Here is a 19,361-nt window from a genome sequence, read left to right on the forward strand (position 1 = left end):
AAGCCTATTGCATTTTTTAAAGAAAAGAAAAAGCCCAGACTAATACTGCTTCAAGTAGCTACACTATAACATTGTCATGATGCAACACAGTTAAAGTTCACTTATTACACAACTGGCCACTAAGCCATGAGCAGATGAAATTAGAAATCAAGTTTTTGCCGAATCCTGGAAACCAGCGGAAACCCTCTGAGCTAAACTGGATAATATCTGATTGGGGGGGTGAGGGTGGGGGGGAGTAATTCCTGGAGACCTTTATATATTAGTCCCCCGTTATCCATGGTTTTACTTTCCATTGTTTCAGTTACCTGAGGTCAACCACAGTCCAAAAATATGAAAGGGAAAATTCCAGAAATAAACAATTCACAAGTTTTCGCCATTCTAAGTAGTGTAATGAAATCTCTCCTGTCCCGCTCTATCCTGCACAGGATGTGAATCCTCGTTTTTCCTCTCTGTATACACGGCCCGCCTGTGAGTCACCTGGTAGCCACCTTGGTTATCAGATCAACTGTAGCCCAAAGCACAAGAGTAATGATGCAATTTATTTGACATGCCAAAGAGAAACCATAAAGTCTACTATGTATGTAAAAGAAAAAACATAGTGTATAGGGTTCAATACTACCCATGGCTTTGGGTATCCACTGGGGTTCTTGGAATGTATCCCCGGTAGATATGGGAGGATTACTGTACTCCAACTTTCAATTCCACTGGCATTAGAGTTGGTTTACACTGTAAAAAGACAGGCTTTTTGCCAATCACATAGCTCTAGGCCCGTGGTCGGCAAACTGCGGCTCACGAGCCACATGCGGCTCTTTGGCCCCTTGAGTGTGGCTCTTCCACAAAATACCACGGCCTGGGCGAGTCTATTTTGAAGAAATGGCATTAGAAGAAGTTTAAGTTTTAAAAATTTGGCTCTCAAAAGAAATTTCAATCGTTGTACTGTTGATATTTGGCTCTGTTGACTAATGAGTTTGCTGACCACTGGCCTAGGGAATTTGAATCAGGAGCACTATAAACTTTTATACAAGTCTTCTTAAAGATATTACTCAGTATACCAAGATCTTGGTGTTTGAAGCACAAATATCAATAATATGACATTGTTATTTTCAAAAATTGTAACAGCACAATCTCATCCTAAAACAGTGGATACCATGGGGAAGTATGAATCACAGTAATGATTTATGGCCTGAGTCTAGGCCATAAAACTGAACTGAAAATGAAAACTACAGTTGGAGTGGGTCTCAATTCCTGTTGACACCATGAACATAAGCAGAATTAGATTGCCCTATTGGAAGAAGGGACTAAAAGAATTCCTCAAAAGTTTTTGTGAAAAACAGAAAACTTTGACTTTTTTCTAAATAATAGAAGAGGGTTTTTTAGTGATAGTATAGACAACAGATCTGCCATTCGGCTTTCATAGAGAATAATAATGAAACACTTTTTACAGTTGTCTGAGGACAACTAATTTCCAGGTCAAGAGGAAAATATCCATTGTTCTGGACCAAAGTAATTTAGCTTTTTAAATTAATTCTAAAATATATTGAATAAAATTTATTGGGTTCACATTAATGATCTCATTTCCACATATATTTTAAAAAGTAACAATGTGTTGAGAATATAAAAAACTTCTAATGGCAGACTCAAAGAACAGAATTTCACAGATTAAAGTGACAGCTAATTAATTTTAATAACAATATATAATAGTTCATTATAATAGCAGCATATAGGTTAGTTTCCTTACAATGACAAGAAAAACATTGTCTCTTTCATGCTAATTTACAAAAAAAAATGTTTTTATGACAAATAGACTGGGTAATTTACTAAAGATATGAAAGAAAGCTACTAATATGGATCTTTCTAGCATATATAATAATTAAAAAGGTTTTATTCATAAATAAATGCCTTTATTCATGCTGACTGTGGTATCAGTAATGTGATTTTTTTAATCAGATCCCTGAACATTCTAGTTGTGAACTTATTTTACAAGTTAAAGGATTAGAATATGAATCAGAACACTATGCCCCTCTGTAGCAAATAGCTCTTTCTGTGTTATTCTAATTCAGCGAACAGTTGCCTATTTTCACTCAGAAGTCCAGGACCAAAGCAAGATACCAGAATAGGCCACACCATAAATACTTAGGCCTCACTCGCCCCTATTCTTGTTTTTCTACAGAGAGCTGGGTTTGAAGTCCTTCCAAGGCCGTCTGAGGACTAAGTCTAACAAAACTCTCAGCTTCTGAATCTAATACTCCTAAATGCTAACATTATAGATTATTATAATTCTACGTTTCTGACAACAGACAGATTTTGAATTGGTTCCAGCTGACTCTACCACTTAGCGCTATTCAACAGCTGGGCATATGATAACATGGCAACCTGATAATATTCTAGCTCAATGCAAACTCATTCTGTAACCAAGAAACTTTGCCAGAAATAAAAATCAAAATAACCCCTCTTAAGTTCAAGTGGGAATGTAAAATGTTTTGAACAATGCATGATTTCAGAAAATGAGCAACTGTACTTTGAAAGTTTAGTGAACTGACACTCCCTATTCAAAGCCTACCATTCTTTTCTGATTAGATCAGCCCCCATAGCAAGTCATCAGGATAATAAGCATTGTAGTGAAGTCATCGTATTGGATACTGATGGGAAATCATAACTGGCTTCAAAACATCAGGAAACAATGAGTTTTCCAGGTCTCCAGTTTTTCATGTAATACACTGGCCAATACTCTTACTTTCCTTTCCAACATAAATGAAATATAGAACATCTGTAAAGCTGAGTACAAATTGATTTTAAAGCAACAAAGAAAATGAAGGTAACAACCGTCACTTTTTTCAGCAAAATTTTGCAGTATATGTTTGGAAAAGGACCTGATTATGTGCAATACTGATCATTAGGGTAAAATTAAAATGCAGTGTAGTGAGAACTTAATGGCCTATACATCTTTCATTTGTAATGGCCTATACATCTTTCATTTCCTTTTACTTCTAAAAACAAATGAAGAAAAGCTTTTAAGTAATGTCTGCTCCCTCCGGACAAGTCAAATCAGCACTTGAGTTACATTAGTTTTCAAAGTTACCTGAAATCACCCATGTGTCACTGATGTAAAACTTGATGGGACAAAAAAATTCATCCAACTATAATTTCTTTCAAAAGTAAAAAATGTATATCCTTTAGGACTTTCAGACTTTGTTTTTCTGACTTTAAAGAGCACAGGTGTATGTCTTCAATAAATATAGTAGTCTATATTGGTATTTCTCATTTGTAAAGTTCTGGAGACAGCCGGTTAAGAATTTTATTTTTACATGGAAAGACAGATATAGCCAAGAGCATATTACATGTGCACATATGTACGTACACAAATTCTATAAATGTGCTTTAGCCTACCAGTGGTCGGCAAACCGCGGCTCGCGAGCCACATGCGGCTCTTTGGCCCCTTGAGTGTGGCTCTTCCACAAAATACCACGGCCTGGGCGAGTCTATTTTGAAGAAGTGGCGCTAGAAGAAGTTTAAGTTTAAAAAATCTGGCTCTCAAAAGAAATTTCAATCGTTGTACTGTTGATATCTGGCTCTGTTGACTAATGAGTTTGCCGACCACTGGCCTAAACTATCACTGCACTTGCTCAGTGGCAGCATTATACACAAAAGGGTGTTGGCACAAAGGAGTTCTGATTGTACTGTTTACAAAATTCTACATGGATTAAAAGCATGTCAGTAATAAAGCATGTTCTAGAAAGAGATAAAACACATTTGTGGGTGAGTTTTGAGCTTTTTGGAGATCTGGAATTCAAATATTAAATTCAGGATTTTATATTTCTACTTCCAACTAATAGAAAACTATGAATACGTGCGTTTTAACCATAAAACCCCCATTCAATTTATAGAAACTGGGTATCTTAAACCAAAGCAAAGATTCAAGATGCAAAATCATTTGAACCCAACCTATGAAACAGGCTACTATTCACTATTAACACATTAAGACTCTATGATCCACCTTTGGGTGTAGAGTGTTTTTAGGAGCCACCAAAAGAGATCCTCTGTACACACTGAAAAATAATTTCCTGAGACAAAAGGGCCCTTTAAGAGGCGAAGGTGCACTTTGTCTAATGCTATATTTCACCATAAAGTCAATGTAAACTTAATACTAGAAATATCAATATTTACCAGTTTGACATAGAATTTCCCAAACACAAAGGATAAGACAGAATAACATCTCATAATATACTCATTTACATTTAAATTTACAAGTCTCACTGACCAAAGTCTTACAGCATCACACTGTCAAATAATGTGTACGATACATATGGATAGGTAAATAGTCTCAATCCATGAACTTTTGTCAAATGAGGTCATTTTGAAGAAAAACGACTCGGTGATGCTCTCGGCGGTGAAAGAGTCCATTTAAGAATCCAAGAACCTTTTCTATAGGCTAACCAATACCCTGTGCCAAGCGAGGGCAGCAATGCCTTAGCAATCCCATGGAGAATTAATCGGGATCCACCCTCCCAGGGAGAATTATGATTACGCCTAGTGCTAAGAGCCTTTACAAGGGAGGAAAGAAAAAAAAAAAAAAAAACACGCAATGTGCTTCTTGGAAACCAAACCCCTCCCCCCGCCACTCCACCCCCCCCCCCCCAAGGGCGTCTCCGGACCCACCGCCCACCCCACCACCCTCCCAGCATTGGGGGCACCGAATCTCATCCAAAAGGACCCAAGGGTTCATTGCCCAGATTTGGTCCAGACACCTGTTTCCTTGTGCCCAAACGGCGGTGGCTCTGGTTAAGCCAAGGTAACGGTTACCCCGCTGGTCCGTGCCCAGCCCTGCAGCCCGAGCTGGGGAGCCACGTACCTTTGTACCTCTCCAGGACATCCTCGTAGGCCTGGAGGTACTCCTGCTCCTCCACGTACAGGTAAGCGGCGGGGGAAAGGTACCCCGCCATGCCCAAGTTTAGGGGAGCGATGGCTGGCCAGTTCCCCTCGCCCCCTCGGAACCGGGACAGGGCAGCGTCTTAGTCAGCAAGAACCGGGAAAGCGGAAGGAGCGGCGAGCTGGGAGAGCGCTGAAGCCGGAGACGCAGAGCCGGGGGCGGCGGGCGGCGGGCGGCAGGCGGCGGGCGCCGAGCCGGCAGGGGAAACGCCCCGGCCCCCTGTCTGGCCGCGGTGCAGGGCCGCCCGCTGCCGGGGAGCCAGAGTCGCTCTTGGGTTTCAGCAGCAGCAGCAAATCTCGGCGACCTCGGGGGCGGTGACAACAGCGCCACGCCACGACCGGCGCAGCGGAGGAGCCCGGAGCCCGGCGGGGACGGGTGGGGACGGGCCGGGGCGGCAGGCGCCGGGCGCCAGGACCCTCCGAGCGAACGCGGCCGCCGCCCTGGCCGTGCGCTAGGCGCCTGCTCCGGGCCCGACCGAGACCGCGGCGGCCGTGCGGGAGGCCAGGCGCGCTGCCTCCGCCCGGGATGCTGCGCGGCGCATCTGCGGCATTTCCTGGCCGCCGCGCCGCAGACACTCGCCCGCCCGCGCCCCGGAGAGAGGGAGGGCGGAGGGGGGAGGGCGGAAGGGAGGGGGCGAGCCCGGCGGTCAGCACCCCGGCTGGCTGGGCTCCGACCCGGCGCCGAGGGCCCCTCCCTTCTAGGCTGAGCCGCGCGCCCCAGACCCCCTTCTCCTGGTCCGCCCACCGGGGGGGACCGCGCAGCCAAGCACGCCCACCCCCCGGACACTGGCCGGCCTCCCCGGATCCCCAAGGACGAGGTTTCTATTTGGGACCCACAACAGGTGCCTGGGAAACAACAAAGCCGCAGCTCGCGGGGCAGCCCCCCGCGGAGGAGCCGGCCACGCTCCGTGGGGAAGGGGTGGCGGGGAGGAGGAGGGGGGGGGGGAATACATTTTGCAATCCAGCTTATGGCACGTAAGGACTCAGGTCACTCTGTGGCAGCACGAAGTGGGAAGGGCACGGGGGTCCACGCCCAGGGCACATTTCGGGGCAGAGCCAGCGGCCTCTGCAGGTGGCCCCGCGCATCAGGGCCTGACAGCCGCGTGTCTGCGCCTGCGCGCTCGGCCACCCCGCGGCCGGAGCACCAGCCCGCGGTCCCTCCCTTCCGCCCCCCAGAGCCAGCCGGCGAACTTGCCACTGGGCTCCGCGATGGCCACAGCCCAAGCCGGTTACAACTCCCCCAGCTTACTTGGTCCCTCCCTCCTTCTCTCTACCAGTAGTCATTCCCCACAGTACTGATGAGTACTGAACTTGAATAAAAAATGGGAACAATTCACTTATATCAGACGCTAAAGCGGGTGAGTTAAAGGGTCCACTGGGGGAGCCAGTTGGTACCCGGGCGTGTAAATGGATATATTTCAGAGTATCGATGCAGTCAGGCTGCTCTGGATGGAATCCTGGCTCCTTAGTAACTCGGATACAGGCGAGTTACCCTCTCTGAGCCTCTTTTCATCAGTAAAATGGGGATGACAGTGCCTACCTCCTAAAGTTGCCATATTAAATAGCTTTATAAGTGTCAGCTATTATTATCATTGGATAAACTAGCTCATTGTTCACCATCTGAGGTAATGTGAAGGGAGAGGGAGAGAGAGATAGAAACATCAATGATGAGATAATCATTGACCCGCTGCCTCCTGCAAGCCTCCTACTAAGGGTGGACCTGCAACCTGGGCATGTGCCCTGACTGGAATCAAACTGTGACCTCCTGGTTCAGAGATCGATGCTCAACCACTGAGCCACACAGCCAGGCTTCACCATCTGACTTAGGACAACTTCACCTCTAGCCCACATCTTCCCTCCTTGTGTCTTCCTTTCATATATATACTAACCCTTTGTCCTTGATGAATTATTTTTTCTTTCCTTTTTCAGTGTTGTGAATCTGGACCATTTTCCTTCCATTAACTCTTAGAAGGACGTGAGTACTCTTGAAAAAAAACTTAAGTTTGAATTGGGAAGTTTTACTTCTCCTCAGCAATTGGCCTATTCCAAACAAAGCAAGCCCACATCTCTCTCTTCTATTCTGATCACTTGAATATAATCTGAGCATGATCCCATGTCCCACTGAGCCTTTAGGATCACTAGAGTTTTCTTGCAAGTTGATAGGCGTTTATGTGAACATTAGTTCCTGAAGTAACAAACACATCGTATGGGACAGCTTCGTGAAATGAGAGGGTTAGCAGTTAGATTCCTAAGAGTCATTCCATTTACAGACCTTTTACAGTCATTCCATATGCACAGATGTAGATTCTCAAAACTGCCTTGTCTCCCTCACAATGACTAAGGTCATTGAGGGCACAGTCTGAGTTTTCGTCAGAGACCGATACTCCGTAGAACCCAGTTTTATGAATATCATCAGTGCACACTTAAATGATTTTAAATGTCCATTTAAGGAGCCAGTCAAAATGAACAGCAGCAGCATTTAGGGTTGTCTGCAAAAACAGCCTTTGCCCCGTGCATTCTTGGAATTGGCAATATTGGGACAAACTGCTGATCATAATAGTGTATTCCTTAGGGACACAGGAGAAGCACAGCAGGGCCTCTGGAGTCAAGCCTGCCTGAATTCAGAGCCTAGCTCTACCACTTCCTGGCCGGATGAGCTTACCTGACTCTGCTTACCATCCTCCAACTTCAGAGAACTCACATGAGATAAAAAAAAAAAATAAAAAATCTGTATTTTAATATAGCATTGTCAGTGATAAACCATGTACCCTCATAGGCACTGGAAGACTGAAAAATTCAATTTAAGATTTCCTATAGCTAAGAACAGCAGATCTGTATTGTTTTTATGTAAAAGGCGTTATACAATGGGTATTTCCTTACATTCTTCTATCTTATTCTCCCATGGACCCCTCTAAGAGATAGGAGCGGCATATGTTATACTCTACGACTTTAAAATGAAGAAACTATAATAAATGCAAAAGCACTTTTAAAAATATAAAGTGTCCGACATATGACACCATCACCAGTAAGACTCTCTGAAATGTAAACCTGATGATGTCACGGCACGGGTTAAAAATCTTTCAGCTGTTCCCCACCACTTAAGTATAAATAGTCCAATCTCCTCAGTATTGCACGCAAGCACCTTCCTAGTTCCTGCTATCCCAAGCCCCATGCTTTAGCTACACATCCCCCCAATCTTTGTTCCTGTAGTTCCCAGCCCTCTGAAATGGCTTTCCCTTTCACCCTAATTCCATCAGCCTCTTTAAATCTCACCTCAAGTGGCGCCTCCCCCTCAGAAACCTTTCAGGAAGCCCCCATGCCTGCCCTTCTCTATCCGAGTTCATTAGACTCTCCTGTGGGTTCTTTTACTATTAGGTCCTTACAGCCATTAAACCTCATCTCTCACACCATGTTTAACTACCAGCACATCCATTTACCATATGAGACTATGACTTCTTTAAAGGCGGAACTGTGTGCTTTTCTTCATTTTATTCCAGAGGCTCGATACATATTTATAAAATGTGAGTGCATGAAGGCATTCCACAGATCATCTGGTCTTTTTTGGCTCTAGACATTTTCATATTCAATTCTATTGTTATGCCCTTAAAAAACAAAAAATATGGAACTTTTAAATCCTTTATTACTAAGTAATGAACACTATGGACATCCTCATACATGTCAGAGCCTCACCCCATCTCTTACTAGGGATGAATTTCAGAGATAAGGTGAGCTTTAGGCAGAGTATGAAAATGTCTAATAAAATTAGAAATCAAAAATCTATTTTTTTCATCTTTATTGTTGAAAGTATTACAGATGTCCCCTCCCCCCACACTCACCCTTTCCACCCCACTTCCTTCCCCTCCCCAGGCCTTCCCTGCACTATTGTCTGTCCGTGGGCTATGCATATACACATATAAGCTCATTGGTTAATCTCTTCCCGCTCCCCCCCAACCCCCAGAAGTGGAAATATTAACAGTATGTTTTCAGACTATCCTCAGTACCCAATTCCCTCAGAAGGCCTGTTCCCTGATCCTCGCACTGGGTGATCAGTGGCAAATTTCACACATAATACATCTGAATTTCATATTTTAGCCACAGATATTTGTGAACTGGCCCCCAAGTCTGTGTTCCATGTATGATTATTGATTATGACTTGTGTAGCAAACAGCATTTTACCAATATTTATTTTAAACAAAGTAGCACACTTCCATACTAGGGCTGCTTGTTCTGTTTGTTGTTTAATTTTGTTGCATTCTGTTGCCAATTAATATAATCTTAAAAGTATGTCACTTTGAGGTTTTGAGTGCAGCAACTACCTCTAACTTCGTAGCTACCCCACAAATCACTCAATGAACATTTTACAAACAAAAAAGTAAGACATGGCTCCTGCCCTCATGGAGTCTACAGTCTGCTAGCATCAGCGTCTGCTTGTCCATGACAACCCAAGTTCTTCCGCACTTCGCACGAACACGTCAAGTTACTCCCACCAGCTCCCCTTGGCTTTCTGCAGGGTCATCTCCCTCAGTTTACATAGTCTCATTCTCCAGACACATGCCTGCACGGCTATTCTTTCAAACCCCCTTCCTTCACTACCTAAATCAAAATATCCACCTCTGCCACCACCATCAACACTCAAGCCAGAAGCCACCTTCTACCTTCCATAAAAACGTTCGGAATACAGGCCTCCCATTCCGACACCCAGGCTTTGCACAAAACCCCAACAACTTCGCTCCCCATCCTCCTTTCCCGTCTTCCCTTTCTGCTGAGCCAGACATCTGTCACCAGCACTGTCCCTCCCGCTGCCTCAGTCCTGCTGGAGGGCAGGCCGGGGGTGTCTCAACAGGGCAAGAAGTCAGGCCTCAGTGACTAAACACTTTTGGGTACTCCAGGCGGGCACTGAGAGCCAGGTCTGCCCCAGCTCCCCAAGCCACCACCCCCGCTCACTCTCCCTGCTCTCAAACAGTCCCTCTGTCCTCCATCCTGCCTCCCCCTCCCCTTGCTCTACTCCAAAAGCCTGGGTGAGACCAGCCAGCACCTCACAAGGGAAGCCAGAAGAAGCTCAGGCTGTTGCCCCAGAAACCCAGAACAGAGAATGGCTGGCTGGCCGCTGTTTGTTTTTCCCCTGTAATCAGAAAATCCCACTGGGGGGACTCTAGGGAGACTCTCAGTTGCCAGGGAGGCTGGGATCCTGGCTAGCCCCCTACAGCCCCCTCAGAGGAAGATAAAGTACCAACTTTGCATTATAGAAGGAAGCAAAGCAAACTGGGTGGGAGGGGGCCCAGAGCGGAGAGTAGGAGATGGGGAGGGAAGGGGGGCTGACCTGCTGGGTGCAGAAGCCAATGTGGAGAAACATGGGGCCTTTGGCCTTTGCAAGAGAGCCCCAAGAACATACCCCATCCTACCCCATAACCATTCCCGAGAGGGAAAAATATATATATATTGAAGGAAGGGAGGGTCAACCACCCCAGGAAGCAACTTTCCCGCACAGAACACATACACACAAACCACACGGGCCCTGCAGGTGGGAGGATGGATTTCCAAGGTGTTCTCAGCTTTCAACTAGGTAAGATGAGCCATCACTTCTGGTTGGACTTCTACGGCCAGTGCAAGGGAACACCGGTTAACAGAACAGAAACACTGGCACCTCCCATATATTAATTAATCAGGAATGCATGACGGCTAAACCCTCCGAAGCGCCTACATGATGCTCACGGAGATGCTACACTAAAAAAAGAAAGAAAGAAAGAAATGGCATCTGAGTTGCCGGAATACCCTCTGCATCCTGGGTACCAAACACCAGGACTCTACCCCGGTTAAATCTGCGTCGCTCAGTGCTCCTGGGCAAAGACGAAAATGAAGGCTCTCACAGCTTCCAGCAAGCACACAAGTGATTACCGGAGCTCATGCTGTACTTTGAGGTTGCCACGGTGGCTACTGCATGTAAACAGGAAAGTTTAACGCAGATGTGTGTAAACAGCTCCTTGCATTTCGAAGGTATCGATTCATCCAGCCAGAAGGCTGGGCCAAACAGCTTAGTCACCAGCAGGCAGGGCGAATCGCTCTATCGATAAATCGGGGCATAAAGTAAATAGGGTCATCTCCCTCCCCCACCTTGAGCACAAATCTGTGCCCAGTGCATCAGCTCCCAGATACGGAGCTGACGGACTGGGCACCCTCCCACCCTCACCACCCCCACCACCCTCCCTGGAGCCGATGGGTGAATTTCCACAACTCTCCTCCGGGCTCCATCCCTTCCCCGTACCCTTACCTGCTATCCTAAGCACGGCCCGCTCGGCGGGGTCCAGCACGGAGCCCCCGTGAATCTTCCTTTTCGATCTCTCATGTTTAGGCAAATTCCAGGGTAAAGTGTCTCCGGGAGCTGGAGATGCGGAGCCAGATTTCTGGCTGAAATCGTCCTCATCGGAAAAATCCGCAGAGGAAGACATAGAGCAGCGGTAGGACGCGTTCCCGGAACTCTGGGGAGGATGACACAGAAAAAAAGCATCAACCACAAAGCACTCACACACGCTCCTGGATTTCCACAGCCCCCTCCCTGCCCCCAAGCTGAGCCCCGGCATCCTGCACCCCCCCCCTCGGCGCTGAGGGGGCACACAGACAAGGCATGAAAGCCCAGGCTCACCATCTCTTCCTGGCCACAACTCCGGCAGCACAGACAATCCCCGGGCAGTTCCAGCACAAGGAAGATTTGCACAGAAGTGTGTGGCCTGCGGTCTGGCCACCAGCTCACCAATGACTGGCCCAACAATGAAGCCCGAATCAACAGCCTTCCTGTGGCAAATCTATAGTATCTGGCTCCCCCACCAGGACGGGAGAAACATTTTCCATGACTAGACTGCTGGTTAATTCATTAGGGCAACTAACTCGAAGTTTCAAAAACAAAGCACAAATGCAGGATGTGGCGTCCCGATTCCTTTCCGTCTCAGGTCGCCCCCACCGCTGGCGTCTCCTTTCTGGCCCGTTTTGAGCCCCGGTGCCCTTTATTGGATTTTCTTCACTGGAGTGAAGCAGGTTACCAGAAAAGAGCAGGGAGGGGGGAAGGGCCGACTCTGAGAAGAGCCTTTTCTTAAGACTGGGAGAGCACAAAAGCCTGTTTACAGAAGCCCGAGGCAGCTCCCATAAACAAACATCTGAACTCGGTTTAGAGTCCCTGGGACCATTTAAACTTCTAGCAAAGGAACAGCTGCCAATCACGTAAATGAGAATGATGCAGTGCGGTGACAGGAAACAGCTCTTCTCGGCTCCCCGGTCATTACACGGTGGGACGGGAAACATGATGCTTTTACCACAGCACTTTGCCGAAGGTTAGCCATCTCTTCATGGAGCGGGAGCAATCTGCAGGATTCATCCCGTGCGTAAAGGGGTTCTATCTGTATCTTCTGTGCAGAGAAGAGGCACACAATGTCATTCCTTCCTTTCTTTAGTGGGTTACGTTGGTGATTGTTTAGAGAGCTTACAATCAAAACAAGGATGCTGACCATCTGGGCTGTGAACTCCATAAATAAAGTAAAATATAATGGGAAATCTTCACGTTCCCATTTAGAATTTCACTTTGCTGAAGCTCATGGTGAAGATGCCAAGCGGGTATAATTCGAATTTCTAAAATGCTACTTGCAGCCACAGATGCCCAAGATGGCAGGTTATGGGTGTAAATCGGTGAGGCATAATCCAGTGTGAGCCAAAACATTGAGCTGCTCACAAAAGCAGGGTCAACCACAGCAAAAACAGGCTGTGTGAGCAACAACCCAAAGCGCTCACCGAAGGCATGTGAAATAAACTACAAGAGAATCAGGATCATTGACCCTATCAGACATGCTGCCACACGTGGTCAACACCATCCTTTTAAAAGTACACAACATTTCCTGCAAAATAAAGCATCTAAGATTTATCTTTACCTATATTCTCTCTTGAAAAAGCAATCTTCCGTTTTATTTTACCTGAAATTTCATCACCTTGGCAAATTTACTTATTTAGAGTTTGTGTGTTTTTCCTAAGTGGCAATACTGTAATTGGCACACTTGAGGCAAATAAATAAATAAAATTGATTTTCTGTATTGTAGCTAAAGTCCATAGAGAGTTGTGAGTGGCATTAAGTCGGTCACAGAATGCTATCATCAAGCTAATTTATTTTCCATGCTTTTCTGGAAACTCGTCTTGAGCTGTCTGAGGCTGTGTTGTTGGCTGGATCTGTGAAAACGGGTGACATTCTTAAAGACTTTCACCAGGGTGTTGGGTTTCTTTGGTTGCTTTCTGTCTTCCTTAAAAAGGCTTCCTACCTGTCCTTACTTAAGGTCATCCTTTATCTGTGAGCTTATATTTCTTCTTGTTGCCTGGACGATTTTCAATGGGTATGGTAATTTGATTGTTTATCTTTACAAGCAGGCTTAGAGAATAACTGTTAAAGAAAACTGCCCCTTTCCAAAAACCATGGGTTATTGATTTTTGTGGAGTAAATTTTTTTAATGGCCAGAGTCTCAGCTGATTGAACAGCAAAATGTTATTCATGCTACGACATAAACACCATTAATCACAGGGAGCCAGATGGGAACAGTTACTAGCCCTGGACCCGAGGGTGCTGACTGGTGCAGCCTCTAATCTGGTAGTGTCATTTGGTAAAAAGATAAGAGAGAAAAGAAAGAAAAGAAAATCAGCAACAGCTCTTTCAGCAATATATCACAGAGAAATAGAGACACACACACACACACAGAGAATGAAAGAAATCATACATATTTATATGTGGTAAAGTCTCTCCCGGGTTATATGATGCAAGCGTTTTAACAATTAAAGTATTAGATTTTTTTCCACAATAATTTTTATGAGTGCTTTCTTTAGGTAAACTATATAAAATTAGGCTCATTTGAACACTAAAAGTTGAGAAGTGATATCTTAAATAAAGCTGCTTGGAAATCTATCGATCATCTAAAACTATTATACTCTTTATTGATTTGAAATGACTTGCCAATTCCTGTCACTATCTTGGGGTTTAGAGGGAAAGTGTAAGAGTACATTTCTCTCTTCTTTTCTTTTCTTGTGGAAAAAGCAAACATGTTCTCTGACCCAAAGTCCAGAGCCTAACCTTTGATGTGGTGCTTGGAAGCGTAAGACAAAGGAAGAGAGCGCTTGTGACCAGCAAAAGGCCCAAGTTCCTGTCTTTTCTTCTATTCTTGTTGCCTAGGGTTTGATTCCTGTTAAAATACAAATATCTGTGTCCATCAATAAGGGGCTAAATAAATTACAATATATTCATACAACAGACTACTCTGCAGCAATTAAACAAAAATGTTATTGATCTACATTTAGCAAAGTGGAAAGAGTTCATATAGAATTATTCTTTTTTTTTTAATCTGTGCATGAACATGTGTGTAGGTGAACAGAGAGATGATTGATAGGTTAATAGGTTAATAGATATCTATGTATCAATATATACACAATGGTTATTTTTGGGTAATGACTAATAATATAAATGGATTTTATTTTATTCCTTCTAATTTTATAATCTAAAACAAATACACAAAAAGGTTTCTAAAAATAAAACAATAGTGTGTCAAGGGTCAGAGAAAATATCAGAGGCCCCAGAAAGAAGTAACTATTTAAGCCAGTGCTCCTAATCATTTTGGGCCCAAAGATCCTCCTAAAAAGCTGATGAAATCTATGGAAACCTCTCTCCAAAACAAAGCTCATAAGTAAATACACACCCACTATGCATGTAAATTTAAAGGGTCCATTGACCCACTAACCCCAGGTTAAGACCCTAATTTACACCCTCATCTGTCATCACCATTTGGCATGTGTGTTGAGAACAAGATAAAGAGGAAAGAGCTTTGGAGTCCGAGAAAAGAGGGGAAAGGGTAATTAAGATAACAAAGACAAAGTTGGGGAAAGGGTAATTAAGATAGCAAAGACAAAGTTGACAGTTATAATATTTTTAACATTTGGTCTTTTATTTTTTAATAAAGAAGGGTGAGCCATTATAGACTTACTAGAGGCCCGGTGCACAAAATTTATGCAGGGGGGGAGGGGGAAGGACTGTCCCTCAGCCCAACCTGCATGCTCTCCAATCTGGGACCCCTCAAAGGATGTCTGCCTGCCCATTTAGGCCTGATCCCGGTGGGGTCGGGCCTAAATGGGCAGTCGGACATCCCTCTCACAATCCAGGACTGCTGGCTCCCAACCGCTCGTCTGCCTGCCTGCCTGATTGCCCCTAACCGATTCTGCCTGCCGGCCTGATTACCCCCTAAAAACTCCCTTGCCAGCCTGATCGATGCCTGCCGGCCCAATTGCCCCTAACTGTCCTCCCCTGCAGGCCTGGTCCCCCCCAACTTCCCTCCCCTGCAGCCTGGTTGCCCCTAACTGCCCTCCCTTGCCCGCCTGGTTCCCCCCAACTGTCCTCCCCTGCAGGCCCAGTCGCCCCTAACTGCCCTACCCTGCAGGCCCAGTCACACCTAACTGCCCTCCCCTGCTGGCCTGGTCCCCCACAACTGCCCTCCCCTGCCGGCCATCTTGTGGCGGCCATCTTGTGTCCACATGGGGGTGGCCATCTTGTGTCTTGGAGTGATGGTCAATTTGCATATTACCTCTTTATTAGATAGGATGTTGGAGCTCTACAACCAAAATAAATAGATAGATGATAGATAGATAATGCTATTTTGTGAGAAACAAAAAAACAAAAACCTATTTTGTGTTTTATTACAACCTAGTTATTAAAGCAGTTTTAACAATTGAATTAGATCACCATGACCTTTAAAAGGACTTTCTTAATAGCCAATTCATTCACATGGTTTAAAAACAACCCAAATCTCCTAAGCCAGGATAATTACATAATACACACTTTTAGAAGGGGAACTAAACAATAACTTCTCTAATTGAAACCCCGGTAGGAGATCTGAGATAAGTACAATGGAACTGCCTAAATTGGAAGTCGCCCAGCCTTAGCACCCAGAGCTGAAGGAAAGTGCCAGGAAACTGCCTCTGCTCTAGGCATTCTCTAAATGCAATGCAGAAACAAGTGCAGAGATAAGGGTTTGCAAAATAGCCAGACTTTTAGTCCCACAACCTGCATGCTTATGATTTACGCATATTCCCTGAAGTATATTTTGAAAAATTTACCAGGATAGAAATTAAAAAACAAAAAGCACATGAGGAAACAACTGGGCAGATCCAGACTGTGGGGCATTCTACAAATTAACTGTCCTGCCCTCTTCCAAAAGGTCCATGTCATGAAACATACATACCCAAAAAGCAGGGGCTATTCTAAATTTACAAAGACAAAGAAAAGCATAACACTTTGCCTGGATTCTGGATTGTTTTGTTTTGTTTTGTTTAAGCAAAAAAAGATATGTTAAGGACCACTGGGAAAATCTGAACATGAATCGTGGTTATGTAGGAAAGTGCTCTTAACCTAGAGGATTCAGGCTGAAGAAATTCATAATGTCTGCGCTTATTTTTAATTTTTTCAATAAAAGCAGAAAAAATCAGTAAAAGCGACAACAGGTTAACAAAAGGTATACATGCTATTACTCTTTCAACTTTTCTGTAAATTTAAATATTTTCAAAATAAAAAGTTGTTGTTGTGAGAGGGACACAAAAGGCCTTTTTCTTTCCCTTTTTTTTTTTTTTAATGTCACTTATAGTGTAGGCCTGTTTTCACAAGATCAAGATCCCCAAGTTGTAAGTACACAGTGATAAGGTCCATCTAAGCACTTTCTCATAGCTTTTCCTCACATGCACTTAGGAAGCACTGAAGCGCTGGCCTATATCGACAAGACACCAGAGCAAGGCCATCTGCTTGCCTCAGTCCTAAGCACAGGTTTAGACAGAAGGATATAAAAGAAGCTTTGCCCTAGCTGCTTTTGCTCAGTGGTTAGAGCGGACTGAAGGGTTGGGTTTGATTCTGGTCAAGGGCACATACCTCGGTTAAAGGCTCAACCCCTGGCCCCCTCTTTTATTCATTTAATATACTGTCTGGTGAACACACAGTTGACTCATTATCATAGTGTGTACCTGAAACCTGTATAATTTTGTTAATCAGTGTCATCCCAATAAATTCAATAAAAGGGGGTGGGGATCAGCCTGGCTGGCATGGCTCAGTGATTGAGCATCCACCTATGAACCAGTAGGTCATGGTTTGATTCCTGGTCAGGGCACATGCCCAGGTTGCAGGCTCGATCCCCAGTGTGGGGAATGTAGGAGGCAGCCTATAATGATTATCTCTCATCATTGATGTTTCTCTCTCTCTCTCCCTCTCCCTTTCTCTCTGCAATGAATAAAAATATTTTTAAAAAGGAGGAGAAATCATATTTTATATTTTATGTATACAAAAAAAGACATTAAAATTAGAAAAAAATGAAGGTCCAATTTTGTTTAAAATCCCCTTGATCTGGTAAGTACAAACACTAACTTCTTACATATAGTATAAAATACATGGCGTGGCCCAAGACTATCCTTCCTTATATACTAGCTTTTTTATTTGGAAATAAGTAAAAAATCAAAAGCATATTATCTGGTTTTAGAGATTCCAGGGAATACAATCTCTACCACAAATAAACAGATATAGAAGAAAACAGAAGGAAAAATAAGGAAGTGTGTTTAACCCTTGAAGACAATATCAGTGATGATAAATTGGGGGACCGGGTGCTTGTTTTAGTTTAAAATTTCAAAACTAGCCAAACAATTCAAATACTCTATCATCAAATAAATAGCTTTTAATTAGCCTCTCAACTAAAAACCACCTTTAAGTAGTAAGAGGGAGAGGGCTCTCCAGGTTAGTGAGACCAGCTGGCTCTTAATCTCTCCTTTTAGAGGAGATTCACTGGAGCCTTTAACTCAGAAAGGAAGAGGAGCCTGGGTGGAGCCAGAGAGGAAAGGGAGGTCAGAGGGAGGAGAAGCTGGAAGGTTCTTGGATCTGACTCAAGGGAGGAGGCTTTGAGAAAAGAGTTAAGGAAGTCAAAGGTTCTTTCTTGGTGGAGAAGCCCGGTTCATCAGCCTATGAAACAAGACCTCCAGAATTCAGGACACAGTCTTTTTGTAGGATATAAAGAATCTACAGCCGAAACCGGTTTGGCTCAGCGGACTCAAAGGTCCCGGTTCGATTCCGGTCAAGGGCATGTACCTTGGTTTCGGGCACATCCCCAGTAGGGGGTGTGCAAGAGGCAGCTGATCGATGTTTCTCTCTCATCGATGTTTCTAACTCTCTATCCCTCTCTCTTCCTCTCTGTAAAAAATCAATAAAATATATATTTTTTAAAAAAAGAATCTACATTGTGCCCTGGCTGGGTGGGTCAATTAGTTGGAGCACTGTCCTGTGCAACACCAGGTCGCAGGTTCGAATCCCAGTCAGGGCACATACTTAGGTTGTGGGTTCCATCTCTGGTTGGGGTGCGTACAGGAGGCAACTGATCAATCAATTGATGTTCTTCTCTCTTTCTCTCTCCCCCTTCCTCGCTTTCTCAAATCAATAAACATATCCTTGGGTAATGATTTTTTTTTAAAAAAGACTGTGATATAATCCCTTGGTATTATATTTCTGGGGAAACTGAGCTTGCTGTTGGGACACAGGAAGGAGGAAAATTCCAACACCACTTTCCTCTGTCTGTGTAAGAAACTCTCCAAGGTAAGTATCAAAGACTCATTTCCATGAAGAGCATGGCTTCAGAGTCTAGGCAGTCTTGACCTAGCACTAAGAAATTTGGCAAGACTTCCTTTCAATTTAAGCAGCCCGTTCTAACCATATACATCATTTACTGAGTGACTGGAGTCAGGGACTGTACTAAGCATTTTCACTCACTATCTTATTTAATACCCAGTGCAATCCAATAAGGAAACAGATACTTAAGGAAGTTAAGTAACTTGTCCACAGTCATCCTGTCAGAACAAAGTGGGGTGGGGGGGGGGGGGGGCCCTAGGATTTCCATCTGGGTCTTTTTGACCCCAAAGCGTGTGCTCTCAACCATGTTATTAAGTGCTCTAAAATGTCTTCCCAGGCACCGGGAGGAACCTATAACATACAGCTCTCAACGATCTTACCATCTTATTTGGGGAAACCCAAAAGGATTAGACTTGTTCTGTGCTCAGAACGAGGCCCAAAGCATGGAAACAACCAGAGACAGGTGTCAGTTCACAATCAAGAAAACCCATCCAAAAACATGCTCCTCAAAAGTGGGAAGGACTGCCTTGTGTGGTAAGGAACCTTCCTACACCAAGGAACCAAGCCCTCGCTGAGTGAATGTCAAATTTACTCCATGAAACTCTAAGATGCTTCGGTCCTATATGTTCCTCCTACACCTCCATAAATCCCCTCCCCAAACAGATTACAAATAAAAGGAAAACTATGTTAGGTATCAAAATATCAAACTTTTCTAAAATTTTGCAAATCTACCTTAATTCAATCATATTGAAATTATAGAAATAGAGACATTGAG

General features: G+C 44.3%; 1 protein-coding gene and 1 long non-coding RNA gene across 2 annotated transcripts in view; one reads left to right on the forward strand and one right to left on the reverse strand.

Moving 5' to 3' along the window:
* The window catches only part of DST (dystonin), a 438,404-nt gene that overhangs the window by 326,305 nt on the left and 92,738 nt on the right, over positions 1 to 19,361 (reverse strand). The window contains exon 4 of the mRNA XM_008161813.3: positions 11,195 to 11,402. Coding sequence (XP_008160035.2) covers positions 11,195 to 11,402 — 208 coding nt within the window. The remainder of the gene's footprint in view (positions 1 to 11,194; positions 11,403 to 19,361) is intronic.
* On the forward strand, positions 6,116 to 6,901 carry LOC114231911 (uncharacterized). Its single transcript, XR_008557352.1, has 2 exons — positions 6,116 to 6,284; positions 6,856 to 6,901. It is a non-coding gene; the product is annotated as an uncharacterized LOC114231911 (long non-coding RNA).

Source organism: Eptesicus fuscus, chromosome 10 (assembly GCF_027574615.1).
Source record: "Eptesicus fuscus isolate TK198812 chromosome 10, DD_ASM_mEF_20220401, whole genome shotgun sequence".
NCBI classification, from domain to species: domain Eukaryota; kingdom Metazoa; phylum Chordata; class Mammalia; order Chiroptera; family Vespertilionidae; genus Eptesicus; species Eptesicus fuscus.